The sequence below is a fragment of the Mandrillus leucophaeus genome, unplaced genomic scaffold (genome assembly GCF_000951045.1).
Source record: "Mandrillus leucophaeus isolate KB7577 unplaced genomic scaffold, Mleu.le_1.0 Scaffold311, whole genome shotgun sequence".
Lineage (NCBI taxonomy): Eukaryota > Metazoa > Chordata > Mammalia > Primates > Cercopithecidae > Mandrillus > Mandrillus leucophaeus.
In genome coordinates this window covers 3,873,711-3,889,061 of record NW_012103266.1, presented here as the reverse complement: position 1 = coordinate 3,889,061, position 15,351 = coordinate 3,873,711, and the positions used below count along the sequence as shown (strand labels likewise).

General features: G+C 42.6%; 1 protein-coding gene across 4 annotated transcripts in view; it reads left to right on the top strand.

The window, feature by feature from the left end:
* Positions 1-9,115: 9,115 nt before the first annotated feature.
* The window catches only part of DIAPH2 (diaphanous-related formin 2), a 964,164-nt gene continuing 957,928 nt past the window's right edge, over positions 9,116-15,351 (top strand). For all 4 annotated transcript variants that reach the window (XM_011987565.1, XM_011987563.1, XM_011987566.1 and 1 more), the window contains exon 1: positions 9,116-9,649. In XM_011987565.1, coding sequence (XP_011842955.1) covers positions 9,518-9,649 — 132 coding nt within the window. In that variant the 5' untranslated portion in view covers positions 9,116-9,517. The remainder of the gene's footprint in view (positions 9,650-15,351) is intronic.

Below are 15,351 nucleotides of genomic sequence, written 5' to 3'. Positions count from 1 at the left end.
GATGTCTGTAGTCCCAGCTACTCAGGAGGCTGAAGCAGGAGGATGCTTGAGCCTGAGAGTTTGAGGCTACAATGAGCTATGATCACGCTTCTGCACTCCAGCCTGGGTGACAGAGTGAGACCCTCTCTCAAAAAAAGAAAAAAAAAAGAATTAAAATCTTGATGCAAATCAGAGTTGGTTCATAGCGCTTAGAGGCAGGTCTGCCCTTCTATCAGGTGGGAGGTGAAGCTGCTAATGTTGATGATATGGCTACTCAAGTTAGCCTGTTTTGAAGGCAGCAGAAGGCCAATGTTACACAGTTATTTGAAAAAATAATAAATAAAATGAAAGCAGCAACAAAATACATATTCTGGCATCTGTTTTTCAGGAAATCATCTAGTGACTGAAGTCTTTCTCAAACATTTTCTTAAAAATTCATGTGCAAACTTCTTCAGAGAAGGCCTTCCCAATGAATCTGATGTCAACGTAGGTATATATTTTAGCTTCTAATATGTTAGAATAGAAGACTTAAGAAATAAGTAAGTTAAGACCTATGTATTCCCTGGTACTATACCGGGTAAAATATAATTTAATATAATTGGTTTCTGAGTTGTTCTGTTTAATCAACTCCTAGGAGCTGTTCTGGTACATAATGTATACCTGACTAAATATGGTATTTGTGGTCATTTCTATAAAATGTCAGACATCAGGCCGTGGATCAGAAGGAACTTCCTCTATTATATAATTGTATGGGAAACCAAACCCCGAAATCTCTGACCTTTGCCAGGAGACAGGGGGGCAAGATTACGTGTGTTCACGTGAGAATATAAAAACTCTTTGGAATTGTAAATAGGCACATTTTGGTCACTGTGTGCATAGCAGGGGAGTGGCTTAAACAACTGATTTGTATCTGTGTCCAAGAAACAAATAGATAATAATGAGCAAACCAACATTGATGTAGGCTGGATGAATCTTAAAAACATTATTCTCGGCCAGGAGCAGTGGCTCACGCCTGTAATCCCAGCACTTTGGGAGGCTGAGGTGGGCGGATCACCTGAGGTCAGGAGTTCGAGACTAGCCTGACCCACACGGAGAAACCTCATCTCTACTAAAAATACAAAATTAGCCGGGCTTGGTGGCGCATGCCTATAATCCCAGCTACTTGGGAAGGCTGAGGCAGGAGAATCGCTTGAACCTGGGAGGTGGAGGTTGCGGTGAGCCGAGATCATGCCATTGCTCTCCAGCCTGGGCAACAAGAGCAAAACTCCGTCTCAAAACAAACAAACAAACAAACAAAGAAAACATTATTATCCATGAAATAAGCCAATTCCAAAAGACTACACATTGTATGATTCCATGTACATGAGACGTCCAGAACAGGCAAATCTACAGACATAGATTAGCGGTTGCCTTGGGCAGTGCATGTGTTGGGGGGGTGGTTTGGGATGACTAAGGGACGAGTGACAGCTAAGGGGTAAATGGGGTGGTGATGGTCATACAACTCTGTGAATATACTAAAAACCATTGAATTATACACTTTAAAATGGTAGATTTTATTATATATGAATTATATCTCAATAAAGCTGTTAAAATTGATGTGGGAGAATATATAAAACATAAATAAGGCTGTTTTTAGGCTTACCTGATTAGTGGTGCCCAGATAAATAAGATGAAAACATGTTATTTACAGATGTCAAACATGTGTTTCTCAATTTTCATGTAATTAATAATATTTTGAAAAGGTCATAAAAAACACAGACGACAAAATAAGAGACACTAGATTTTCATAGCATAATTTTAGTCTTTCTTTTGAACTCTATGAGAACTCTATTCTCTGAGTACTCATTACTATACCTATGTCTTAGTAACTTACAGGCTGGATAATTACCATTCATGATCTGTTCAGCCATTCTTGAAAATCACTTTGGGGCCTTAATGAATTAAGAAAGAAAAGTCTGTTGTTCTTTGTTAGAAGCAGATTTTCCAGATAACATTGAAAGAGTTGGTTTTCAGCATACTATATAAAACTATAGGAGGCATAAGTTTGAGGATGCTCAAAGTCTCTTTTAGGCTTGACACTTCCCCCAAAAGGAGAAACTGGCACTGGTGTCTCTCGGACAGATTTTCTGGGGCTGTGCTTTAGCTGCCTGGCTTCTTGCCCCGAGCCCTGTAATCATCATACCTGAGCCCAGTAACCTTTACCTCCAGGTCAGTGACCATTACTGGTTATTATCGTTTACAGGTCTTTTCTTGTTGTCTTCTTTTCCTCCACTGGAACCAATCCTGCTCCTATTCAGAGAGGATTTAAGGAGCAGTATTTCAGTAGTTTGGTGGCTTGGCATCAAGCGGACCTATCCCTGATGGTCCTATTTTGCTCTCACAGACCAGTTGAAGTAACTGAATATCTTGGGTACCAGTGTTATTTGTCTGTGTCTGTCTCTCTTTCACAGATTTCACCCGATGTGCTGGTTCCTTTAGGACTAGTGCTCTGCCTTGTTTGGCACTGTTTTGACAGACCTCTTAAGGGATTAATCATTTGTTTTTGAATCCCAATCCCCATGACTGGATTGCTGCTCCATACTCTTTGAATCAACCTCTGACTATTGGTTGCCACCAGATTTTCTGGATTCTGTTTTGTCAGCCTGCTGGGACATCCATTGCTGGACTTTCAGGGTCCGGCAGTTTGCCTGCTTATTTCCTACTGTTACATCCCCACCCGCCTACTCCATGCTTTACCAGCTTGACCAGACCCTTCTTGCTGGTTACTAGAGGAACATTCTTAGCTTTCCTGTCCTGCCCTAATTAGGTTTTTTTTGTAGTTTCTAGGTACCGGGCTCCTTGATCTGGCTTTGCCGGTCAATAACAGGCACCTGCTGACATAATATCTCCTCGTTTACCACTAGTCTTTTATTTCCTTGGGCCAACATTTTGGTAATTCTTGTTTACTCTCTCTTTTCCTTTGTTTCCTGTATATAATCTGTAAGGAGGAACAGTTTATTCCTTTTAAACAGCTCTTGGATTCAGCTGTTTCTGTTCATTTCCTCTGGGGCCACTCCAGTTCCAGTCCTCACAGCTTTATCTAGTTTAAGCTGGGATTCAGTAGTGGTGCCTCAAAGGGTTGCCTCAGAGGATGAGAGGGAAGCCAAGTGGACGTGAGCAGGTCTCCACTCTCGCACTGATTTCAAACAGGTCATCTACATTTGTATCTGTTGGGGTTCTATGAAGAGTTTTATTTAGAAAGAAATCCTGTACTCGGCCAGGTGCCGTGGCTCACGCCTGTAATCCCAGCACTCTGGGAGGCTGAGGTGGGCAAGTCACCTGAGGTCAGGCCTGGCCAACATGGTGAAACCCTGTCCCTACTAAACATACAAAAATTAGCCAAGCGTGGTGGCACATGCCTGTAATCCCAGCTACTCAGGAGGCTGAGGCAGGAGAATCACTTGAACCCAGGAGGGGGAGGTTGCAGTGAGCTGAGACTGCAACACTGGACTGCAGCCTGGGTGACACAGCAAGACTCCGTCTCAAATAAAAAAAAAAAAAAAATCCTGTACTAAACAAAAAATAAGTTTGAAAATCAGTGTTCAAAGTTATTCTGCATATTATTGCCAAACCAGCTCCCTAAAACATCGTTTGTTTTATAACTTCCCTGCTAAAGATCTGTATCAGTCACTATGTCTTGCATTCAAATGTGTTTACAAACTGGGAACACACTATGGGGATACGCATGTTTCCTACAATTATTCAACATCTATGTTCTCACCATTCTAGTCAAGTGCCACTGGCCTCTCAACATCATTGGTCAGTATTGTTTCCAGACCATTCCATACGTTGTCTTTTCCTTACTTCCTTTCTTTGCTTTGTCTATTCAAGTCTGATTTCTGCTTCATAGCTCAGCAGCTCAAGTCTTACCTCCTCCTTGCAAACTTTATCTATTCTAGGCCCCACAGATCTCACTCCTTCATATTATATTGAATTTAGAGTCAGTATCTCCAAGTTAGGCAGCTAATTTTCTCTTACTGTTTCATACCTTAGTTCTCTTGCTTATTTTCTCAAGATTTTAGGCCTAATGATGGCAGGGATTTTACATTTTACAGTCTGTTTCATTACAAGTGTTTGTGTCCCACAAATAGCATATTAGCAATTGGCAAACAGAACAATGTTAAAATGATGTGGCAGTCCAGTTGATACATGTGTGAATTTTCATAGCACTTTCTTTTTTTTTTTTTTTTTTGAGACAGGGTCTCGCTCTGTCACCCAGGCTGGAGTGCAGTGGTGTGATCATAGCTCACTGCAGCCTCAATCTTCCGGGCTCAAGTCATCTTCCCACCTCAGCCTCCTGAGTAGCTGGGACTACAGGTGTGCACCACTAGGCCTGGCTAATTTTTTAATTTTTATTTTTAGTAGAGACGAGGTCTCACTATGTTGCCCAGGCTGGTTTCGAACCTGAGCTCAAGTGATCCTCCTCTCTTGGCTTCCCAAAGTGTTGGGATTACAGGCATGAGCCACTGTGCCGAGCCAGCACTTTGTTTTGAAGTGATCAGAAGCAAACTTCCTCACAAATAAGAAGTCTTAGCAATATATGAAGACTTTTATGAAAAAGTGAAGAATCCTGCACAAAGCTCTGCCTTCAGTATAAGTAGTGACTGGTTTAGTGTCTACAACCTCTAAGTTTTTAACCACATTAAAAACTATCTGGTGAAGCCGTGAGTCCCGTGCTAATGAAGCTGTGACGACCTTTCACCATGTGTTTTTAAAAAGCTGACTACTCCTCAATTAGATTTTTAATTCTGATGAAAATGGCATCTATTAAAAGTGAATGCCCTTGAGGATCCAAAACAGGAAGGAGGAAGCATAAAAGCTACCAAGCATTGATGACTGTGATGCTGGGGCAAAGGCCAGTGGAGATTTATCTGTGTGTTTTTATTAGGATGGTTGTTTTCATTAGTGCTCTGACTATAAAGTTGCATTGGATTTAAGTGGTCTTCCCTAACCATATTTTCCCTGTAAGCCCTGCTATCTTAGGTGTGCAATTCTGCAAAACAGGAGATTCTTCGGTAAAGATAATATGACGTTATAGCAGAATGTCTGGCATTTTTTCTTTTTTTAAATCTGCAGGACATCTAGTTTGGTGTTAACGAGGTAGTATATACTTGGTAAATACCTGCTTATTCTTAGGAATACTTTAATGCATAAATATTTTGCTGCGACCTTGGAGGTGGTTCTTACTTTTTTCAAATCCATGTTTCATCTATGAACGACGCAGACTGTCTAGATGAGAACACACCGCAGAAGGGAGACTAGAAACTCAGAGGGGTACTATCAGGATGGTCAGAAATCCTCAGGGGTAATAGATGACTCTAAGGTCAGTTTGAAGACACAGCCCAGTAGCCTTTTGTTGGTCTCCCCCAGGGCTGGCTTTTAAATGCTGATTCGGTGCCACATTCATGAGAATCCAGAGGGAGAGACCACAAGGTCAGTGGTTCTAACATATATTTAATTTTTGATATCCCAATTGATGATGGTAGCCTCCTTCCTTCTTCAGCATCAGAGATGTTCCATCCACCAACCTATTTGTGTGACCCAGGACGGTAAAAATAAAGGATTATAGATGCAGAGAGATCAGCTGTAGGGCCACAATTGGTGAGGTGTTTGGTTCATAATCAGTGGACAAAGCATCCTTACTGAGAGCAGTGGCTCCTTTCCTGTGTCAGTTTCTGCCAGGCCAATGACCCTGAAGCCTGAAGGAAAGGTTTTTGCTTGTTTTAAACCACTGTTTGCATTAACTGGAGCAAATGCTGAAAAAAACATCAAGAATTAAAACGGGCCAAAATAACCACAAGAAAGTCAAATGTAAGCCATATCAGGGACAAACTTTTTCATTTTTTGCAGAAAAGATTATGGATCTTTTACATGTACTTCTAACTGGATATGAAATGTAGATTAACCTGGCCTGAGGATGATGAAACCCAACCTTACATTCAAAATAATATCAATACATTTTCAAGTCTATTTATACATTCTAAACAGAAGTAATTCATATTACAATGGCCTCCCTATTCTGCTCTTCCACTTTTTAGTTTTTATTTTTATGAAGACAGAATCTCGCTCTGTCACCCAGGCTGGAGTGCAGTGGCATGATCTTGGCTCACTGCAACCTCCGCCTCCCGGGTTCAAGCCATTCTCCTGCCTCAGCCTCCTGAGTAGGTGGGATTACAGGTGCCCCCCACCATGCCCTGCTAATTTTTTGTATTTTTAGTAGAGACTGGGTTTCTCCATGTTGGCCAGGCTGATCTCAAACTCCTGACCTCAGGTGATCCTCCCACCTCAGCTTCGCAAAGTGCTGGGATTACAGGCGTAAGCCGCCATGCCTGACCCCCCTTCCACTTTTTAAACAACAGTAATGAAACTTATTAAGTAGAGGACTTCAATCTGGAAACTCCTCATCTGTTCTGCTTCTTCTCCTGCCAACAGTCTCCCCAGCTCCCCACCAATTTCTTAACCACAGGGCTTCTGCACATGCTATTGTCATTTCCTTTGCCTGAATGCCCTTCACTGTCCTTATTTGCCTTGTAATTGCTTAATACATTTTTAATATCTTTCCCAAGGCTGGGCGCAGTGGCTCATGCCTGTAATCCCAGCACTTTGGGAGGCCGAGGCGGGTGGATCACCTGAGGTCAGGAGTTCGAGACCAGCCTGACCAACATGGAGAAACCCAATCTCTACTAAAAATACAAAATTAGCCAGGAGTGGTGGCACATACCTGTAATCCCAGCTACTTGGGAGGCTGAGGCAGGAGAATTGCTTGAACCTGGGAGGCGGAGGTTGCTGTGAGCTGAGACCATGCCATTGCACTATAGCCGGGGCAATAAGAGTGAAACTCCGTCATATATATTTATCTTTCCCAATAGCGTAAAAACTCCCTAAGAGCAAATCATGTCTGTCTTGTTCACCATTGTACTCATGATGCCTTGCACAGTACCTAACACTTAGTAGGCTGCCAACAAATGTTAACTTGAATCAGACCCTTAAGACTCAGTTCAAACATCATCTTCTTTGGGAAGGTGTCCCTGAGCCTCTGACACTCCGATAGTTACCTCTTTCATGTGCTTCAAAGGCTTCCTGTTCACATCTGTTGTAATGCAGTGCAGTTCTTTAATGGTCTGTCTCTCCCAGTAGGCTCTGAAAGTTCTAAAAGGCAGAAACTGTGTCATCTTCATTCTTCTTACTCATGACACTCTGTATCTCCTAGTATACTCTAAGGAGTTGAAGAAATATCTACTGGGCAGATTACTGAACCCTGTTTGTGCTCGGAGGGCCCTCAGCTATGGACCACACCTATGGCTCAAACAGGAATTATATGCAAGCATTGGCTAAATAGGACACGTCTTTCTGAAGCATCCACTTTGACTCAATGTTTCAGGAGAAGAGACATTTATATAAATTGTGTTTGTGTGTGTGTGTATGTAGTGAGTTGAATTCAAAATATACACTAAATTTTAAGTAAAACAGAAACTTCAACAAAGCAAATTTACCATGTGGCTCCTTAACCACCCTGTTTGGGAGCATGTATTCCCTCTTCTCTGCTGTCCTTTGGTAGCTTGCCACCTTAGGAGTAGAGAAGTCACACCTCCATGGTTAAAAAGAAAGTCGGCCGGGCGAGGTTGCTCACATCTGTAATCCCAGCTCTTTGGGAGGCTGAGGCAGGCGGATCACCTGAGTTCAGGAGTTTGAGACCAGCCTGACCAACATGGAGAAACTCCGTCTCCACTAAAAATGCAGAATTAGCTGGGCATGGTGGCGGGTGCCTGTAATCCCAGCTACTTGGGAGGCTGAGGCAGGAGAATCGCTTGAAGCCGAGAGGCGGAGGTTGCGGTGAGCCAAGATTGTGCCATTGCACTCAAGCCTGGGCAACAAGAGGGAAATTCTGTCTCAAAATTAAAAAAAAAAAAAAAAAAAAAAAAAGAAAGTTAATGACAATGACAAAGCTGGAATTAAAGCTGTTTTCAGATATCTGGTGTTCTTTTCATTCTACTACCCAAGTTAGCTGTCTCTTCGCACCTGTAGCATGGTGAAATGCATCCTAATGCACTCTCAATAAATATGTTCAGATACAAATTCCATTCCGCATATTAAATTTAGGCTGAAGGGGAGAAGGTCAAAAGGAGTCATAGCCTGGAGATATCTTCAGTAATAGATGTATGGCATGTTTATAGATTTCATATTTAAATTTACTTTATAGGTTGCTTTCCTAGCATATGTGCTCCTATTCTATGATGGTGGTGAATTCAAATCTTACCCACCCCCTCTAATGCTCTCAGTGTGTACCTTTACTTTTAAAGGGTATCATTTAAAGACGATGGAAGAAATACAGTGTGGGTACTGTATTTTGTCCTGAGGACAAAATGCTAGGTATGACACAAGGACTTAAGACTATCGTCCCAATAGTGCCCTGCTGCTGCTGCTGCTGCTGCACAAAAACACCTAGCATTTGTCTAGGGATTTTCATTTACAACCAAGCTTTGACACACATGATCTTATTCACTCCCCACAACAACTCTAAACTAGTTCAGGAAACTGAAAACAGCACTCAATTCAATTGCTAGCTGTATGTAAGTGTTTTGGTTAAAGAGCCTAACAATCCCCTAGGGATTAAGTGGTGGGCGCCTGCTGCTTCAACAACCCTGCAGCATGGGAATAAAGGAACAACTGTATTTCTTCGGTCACAACGTAATCACGGCAACAGAAAGCACCCACTCTTCCCACTCTGACCCACACAGTCTGTCGAGGCAATTAATCAGCACTCCCGGTGGTTTTCCTATAGGATGCCAGTTCCCTTGCCAATCAAGTCTTTCCACAGAGTGTAGCAGGACCATACCCCCGAGAGGCCTCAGGGAGGGAAGGTGCTCTGGCCCACAGAAGTGAAAGCTGATACTCTGGTTGACCCTCCAGTGAAACTTACAGGCGGATCCTCCCGGGCCTCAGTTTCCCCATCTCTAAAATGGGCTACCCTTCCTTTCTCTTGACTAGTTCCCTCCCTGTTCTCTCTGGGCCACTAGGAAGTGAAATCAGTGCCTAACCGCAGCTGAAAGTCCTCTGTTAGGCTCCAGTCGTCGCGCCGGGCATGCTCAGTAGCTGGGGCCGGCTCCGCTCCGGGAGTAGGAAGCAGCTTTGCGGGCCCGGGCGGCCGATGCGGGCACTTTGAAGAATCACGTGTGTTGAGGCCCTCTTAAAGAGATAGGCACCTACTTTTCCCTCCACCCTAAACACCGCCCTGAGGGCGGCGGCGACCGTGGTAATTGCAACTGCTCAGGGGCAGGGCTTGCCCCAGCGCCGAGTAGTGGCAACGGCGTGGTTGCGTCGGGGGTGCCTGGGAGCTTGGAGTCCCGGGGGCCTGAAATCGGCAGCTTCCCGGGCAGACACTCTCTCCCTCAGGAAGAGGTGCCGCCGAGTCAGCGCGGGGCAGTGTGAGCGCCCCGAGGTGCTTTCTCAGTTGAGGAGAGGTGGGGTTACAGGGCACAGGTGACAGGGCCGGAGAAAGATGGAGCAGCCCGGGGCGGCGGCGTCGGGAGCGGGAGGCGGCAGCGAGGAACCCGGTGGGGGCCGGAGCAACAAGCGGAGCGCGGGGAACCGGGCCGCCAATGAAGAGGAAACGAAAAACAAACCCAAATTGGTGAGTGCTCCCGCAGCCCCCGCCGGCCTTAGGGACAGGGAGAGCCCCGGGATCCTCCTGCCATTGAACACGGGGGCACCCGGGGCCCCCTCCCAAGGATGACCGCGATCTCGCTGTGCAACTCGGGGAGCCGCTAAAGGAGTGGCCACGCCGAGGCGCGGAGACGGCGTGGGGGCGGAAGAGCACCCCTTCTCTACTTAACCCCTTTCTCACTGTAGTCAGCCCGGGAGGCGGTGCGTGAAGGAGAAAGGCCCAGCCCCAACTTGGGGACACCCCGAGTACTGGGTAGGGCTGTTGTTTGTCTAACTTGTGGGCGCAAGCCTTTGCGCGATTCCATTCTCCTCCCACCTCTTGTCAGTTGCTGTTTTGCCTCCTAACGCGTAGGGTCTGGGGCAGGGGAACCTCCCTCCTTTTTATTCCAAGTCCTTGGGAGCCCACCTACAGCTATGCAAATCAAGAAGAGCACTATTTATGCTCCCAGTCTTTCTACTTTACCAGAAATCTCAGGAAGAGGCGCCTACGTGCCTTTTTCCTCCTCCTCGCCTCTCTCCATGTGCTCTCCCAAGAAACGTTTCTTTGGAAGGGTGGGGGCGCGTGGGAGTTGGAGGCTGAGTGAGGTACCACCAACTGTCGAGTGTGTGTAATAGGCATAGTCGTACAGTACTTCCACTTAGTTGATTAAGTACGCTCAAAAGCAGTAGGCACAAACTGTGCAAATCTCACTGTGCTGATAGTGTGAACCGGTGGTAGCAGTCCATTTCCTGCCACTGAATGTGCAGAGGAATGAAATCGATGAGGCCTGGTATTGCATTGGGAAATACTGGAGTTTCCTCAACTCCTCAGAAAGGTTCCGCTTTTTGTAAACTTTCTAATTTGGGTGGTGTGAGGGGAAAGGGTTTTCCTGTACAAATTCAGCAGATACTCCTTATAGCTGTATTCTTAGTTCAGATCTGAAGCACAAGCCACATGTTGAATGTATAGATTTCAGCTTTAACTACCAACTTGATTGTAATAGACAAGGAGATGGTGACATATAAATAAAGCCGTTTCTTGTGGCATCTGGCCATTTGGTTTGGATCCAGTACAAAACTGTGGCTTAATCAGTGATTAAAAATTTAAGTAAAAAGTTAACTGATACTTTCCACAAATGGTTTGGTACATCTAGCAAGAATCTGCACTTTTAAAACAAGTATGCTTTCGAGAAAAGAAAAAAAAAACAAAACACTTATCTCTGTTAGTAGTAACACCTTCATTATATTCTTCTCCTCCCTTTAGCCATTTGTCCTGTTTCATCTTTTATGTTTTACTTGCTTTGACAAGGTAACTAGATAGTTATGAGATTGTATCATTTTCAGTTCCTAGCTAACTTCACTGTTCCGTGTTGAACATAGCTTGTAGAACAAGTATTTGAATCCAAGAGTTTGTTAATATTGACATGAATTTTCTTTTTTTGCTCGAACGTAACTTTTGAGCCTTATGTGATTTTACAAGCAGATGTGTCAGAGTTAACAAAAACAAATTTAGGAAGACATTGTGGCACATTTTAAGGCAAGCAAGTTGACCAAACAGTAAGATTTAGTAAACTTTTCAGGAAAGAATTCATCTGGGACTCTTAGAAGTTTGCTAGTAAGATAAAACTTTACTTAGATGAAATTTTATTATTTTGAGTATTATGTTAATAATCTCTGAACTAGTCCTTAATTTGTGTGTGTATATGAGTGTAAAGGAGTTGTGGTGTGGGATTATAAAAGAGAGCCATATGGTGATAGAAATTATTTGTGTAGGTGATCTTGGGGGATAGAGGTTCTTAAACTCCTGAAATTGTATGAAAATATTTGAGTGTATATGGGTACATTTATTTTTCTGGGCCCCATAGCTTTCATCAGTTTTTCAAAGGTATCCATTACCTATGGAAGAGTAAGAACTATAGCATTACAAAAGATAGAAAGTAAAGGACAGTTGATTCCACTGTGTGGTCAAGGGAAATGGCATTGACCACATAGGTGATTGATATTGAAACAGATTCTTGTGGTGGTAAAAAAGAAGTTAACTACTCATTGTCTACATAGCTTAGATTAAAATTTCCACTACAGAGGAAAATTAATTCAGTCGCTCTAGTATAATGGATTCCTAAGGTATAAGGCTTATGTAGTCTGGTTGTTTTCATTTAGCTCCTCAGAAATCTGGAGAAACGGAAATGGAACGCATATTTTCTTTTCTTCTTCTTCTTTTTTTTTTTTTTTTTTTTTTCGCTCTTTCGACATGGCTGGAGTCCAGTGGCGCGATCTTGGCTCACTGCAACTTCTGCCTCCCAGGTTCAAGCGATTCTCCTGCCTCAGCCTCCTAAGTAGCTGGGATTACAGGCACGTGCCACCCCACCCGGCTAATTTTTGTATTTTTAGTAGAGATGGGATTTCACCATGTTGGTCAGGCTGCAAAGCATATTTTCTATGGAGAGGAACTGCTTTCATTTATATCCTCAACTTTTTAATGAGTATTAGTGAGAACCTTTGCAGAGTGGCATTTCAACATTATAATGATTTCTATTTAAGATTACTTAAATAAAAATTTAATGAAATTCACTTCAGTTTTCTTCATATAAGCATCCTCATAATGACCCTTTCATTTTGGTTCTTTTAAAATAAGGCATTTCTGTCTTGGACTCATCACATTTTGAATAATGCATTAGTAGTAGAGTTTTGGAGTTTATGTAACTATTTTGGTTAGGCCCAGATTGCAACATGTCATCAAACAGCATGAATCTTAGATTAATTTGTAATTTGATGTCAACCATGGAATGCATTTTGTTAAATTGAGTAGAAGAGAAAGCTCTGTAAGTGTTATGAAGGAACTACATCTTGAATCCCACTTATTTAAGGCAGTGACTTAACCATTAAGAGAGGCCAATATTGATGCATAACACTGCACCCCCCATACCACACGGTAGCGTAGAGTGACCTAACAGTATTTGATGTTTTTGCATTTTTGACTTTGTATTTCTGCGTAACTTCTGAAGCCTTTGGTTCTTCAAACAGTAAAGTCAAATTTGTTAATTTTTCTGGTTATTATGTAACTTCCTGAGTATTTGGTTATTTGTTTACAACTGGATAAATTATGTTATTTATTTATTTATGTATTTATTTTGAGATGGAGTCTCGCTCTGTTGCCCAGGCTGGAGTGTGGTGGTGTGATCTCAGCTCACTGCCGCCTCTGCCTCCTGGGTGGAAGCGATTCTCCTGCCTCAGCCTCCCGAGCAGCTGGGATTACAGGTGTGCGCCACCACACCCAGCTAATCTTTTTTGTATTTTTGTAGAGATGGGGTTTCACCATATTTCCCAGGCTGGTCCCGAATTCCTGACCTCAAGTGATCCGCCCACCTCCACATCCCAAAGTGCTAGGATTACAGGCGTGAGCCACTGCACCCAGTCTTGATTTTTAATGATAAGGGAGGAGCAACAATGATTTCATTTATGCAATACAGGTTTACTGAGTACCTACTCTGTGCTAGGCATAATTCTAAGGGTTGGTGATACAAAGATACTTGTAGTCTACTGAGATAGACAGGGAAGTTAATTAATGCTTAAAATGCGATGTGAGCCAGACGTGGTAGCTTGTGCCTATAATCCCAGCTACACAGGCTGCTAAGGCAAGAGGATTGCTTGAGCTCAGGAGTTTGAAGCTGCAATGAGCTCTGACTATACCACCGTATTACAGCCTTGGTGACAGAGAACCCATCTCTTTAAAGAAAAAAAAAAAAAACAGTGTGATAAGTTGCTATAGGAATATGCATGGTGGGGTGTGGTCATGGAGAGGCATCTACGTAGAATTGCATGCTTGAGTAAGAAAAGGCTTATCGTAGTAGGTGACATTTGCAGCAAGGCTGAAGAAAATAGGTGAGGCGAAGGCATTCTAGGTTGAAAAAACGACATTATACAAAGGTAAACAGATAAGGGTGCATATCCAATGAAGTTCATTTAGATGAATGTGACTGAAACAAAGGGTACACATGGTGGACTTGCTAGAAAAGAGACGGGGTCTGGATCATGATGGATCTTGTATGCCATGTTAGAGTTTCAACTTCTTTCTGAAAGTAGGGGTAGCTCATTGAAGAGATTAAGGTGGAGAATGACCTGATCAGATTTGCGTTTCGGGGAAAAAATGTAGTACTTTGGAGAATTTCTCGGAAAGGCATGCTAGAATGGAGGCAGGAATACCATTTAGAAGGAGCAGAGTGGCATAAAAGAGTGTTTGATGTGTAGAGACCTGGATTCCAGTTGCAGCTCATCCATTCATCCATTTACCAGCTCATCCATTTACTAGGCGTTTTTTTTCTGCACCTCAGTTTCCTTCTGCCACCTCCATTGCCTCTCCTTAGTACCACCCACCCTGAGCATCCCCACCAAATCTGAAATGTCCACCCCTTTCTCTTTTATAACTCTTACCCTCTTTCACAGCCCAGCTCGAGTCTCAATATTCTCTCACTCTTCCATTAAACCTTCACCGATTACTTCAGTTTAGTGAGGGCTTTCCTTCTTGTGGACTCATAACTGTCATGAGTCTGAATGTTACATGCCGATCTTGTCTCTGCAAAGATTTTAAACTGCCTCTGGGAATGCGTCCCATTTTATGTCTATTCTTGAAAGCCTGGCAGGCCGGTGCTTGGGTGCAAAACTACTCAGTAAATAATTATTAGCTGGGGATTTTTTCCCCTATGTATCAGATGTTTTGAGAGTGCAAACTGGTGAAAAGGGCTTTTTAAAAAAATTTTATTTGTATGTGCTTTTTTTTTTTTTTTTAGTATATGTACTTCTTCAAATGAACCTATGAACCTATCAATACATTCCTCTTTGTCTTTTCTCCAATTTTGAAACTCAGTAAACTTCTTCAGGGCTGTGAGAACTCTTCTACCTTCCCGCTTGTTTGAATTCTTGTGATGTCAGAGCCTAAACTTCCAAGCACAGAAACAGTACCAACAATGATGAGCCAAGTAACATTTTACTGTTATTAGCAGGAGACTTCAGATTATTGGCAAAAGAATATGGAACGGAGAACCAAAAGACCTGGGTTCCAGTGTCCCATCTATCTTTTATTTGCCTGTGATTTGTGATGAGCCATTTAGCACCAGAAGTTTGAGCTCTTTGATTAATGTCTGCCAGCTGGAGATAATGCTGCCTACCTGATTTTCTTCACAAGGTGTTTTAGATAAAATACAGTAATGAATGAGAAAGCATTAGGAAATTCTATGTTGTTATACAAATATAGAGCATTTTTATTAACCCCTTATATTACTTGAATCAAATATGATTATGGTTGGATGGTTTAATGTCTTTCTTGCATTTTGACAGTGCTAACGTTATGATTGTATAAAGTACCATGATATGGTTATATGTTGAAAGATTCCTTATTCTCTCCCCAATACCATTTGTCCCTTTGGAGGAATATACATTCTGTCCTTTTACTAAGATTTCATTCTGTTGAACGAATATAAGATGTGAGTCTAATTTTTTTCCATGATAGTTTTTTGAAGAACCAGTCTACCCTTTTCTTTCATTGTGTCACTTTGATGCTTTAAAATTTTTTAAATCAAAACTTCCATTTGATATCTGTGACATTACACCTTGTCAGGCAGCTTACTGCCTTTGTACAAATAAGGAAACTGAGTCACTGAAGTGTTAAGGGGACTGATTTAGAGATAAGTTTAA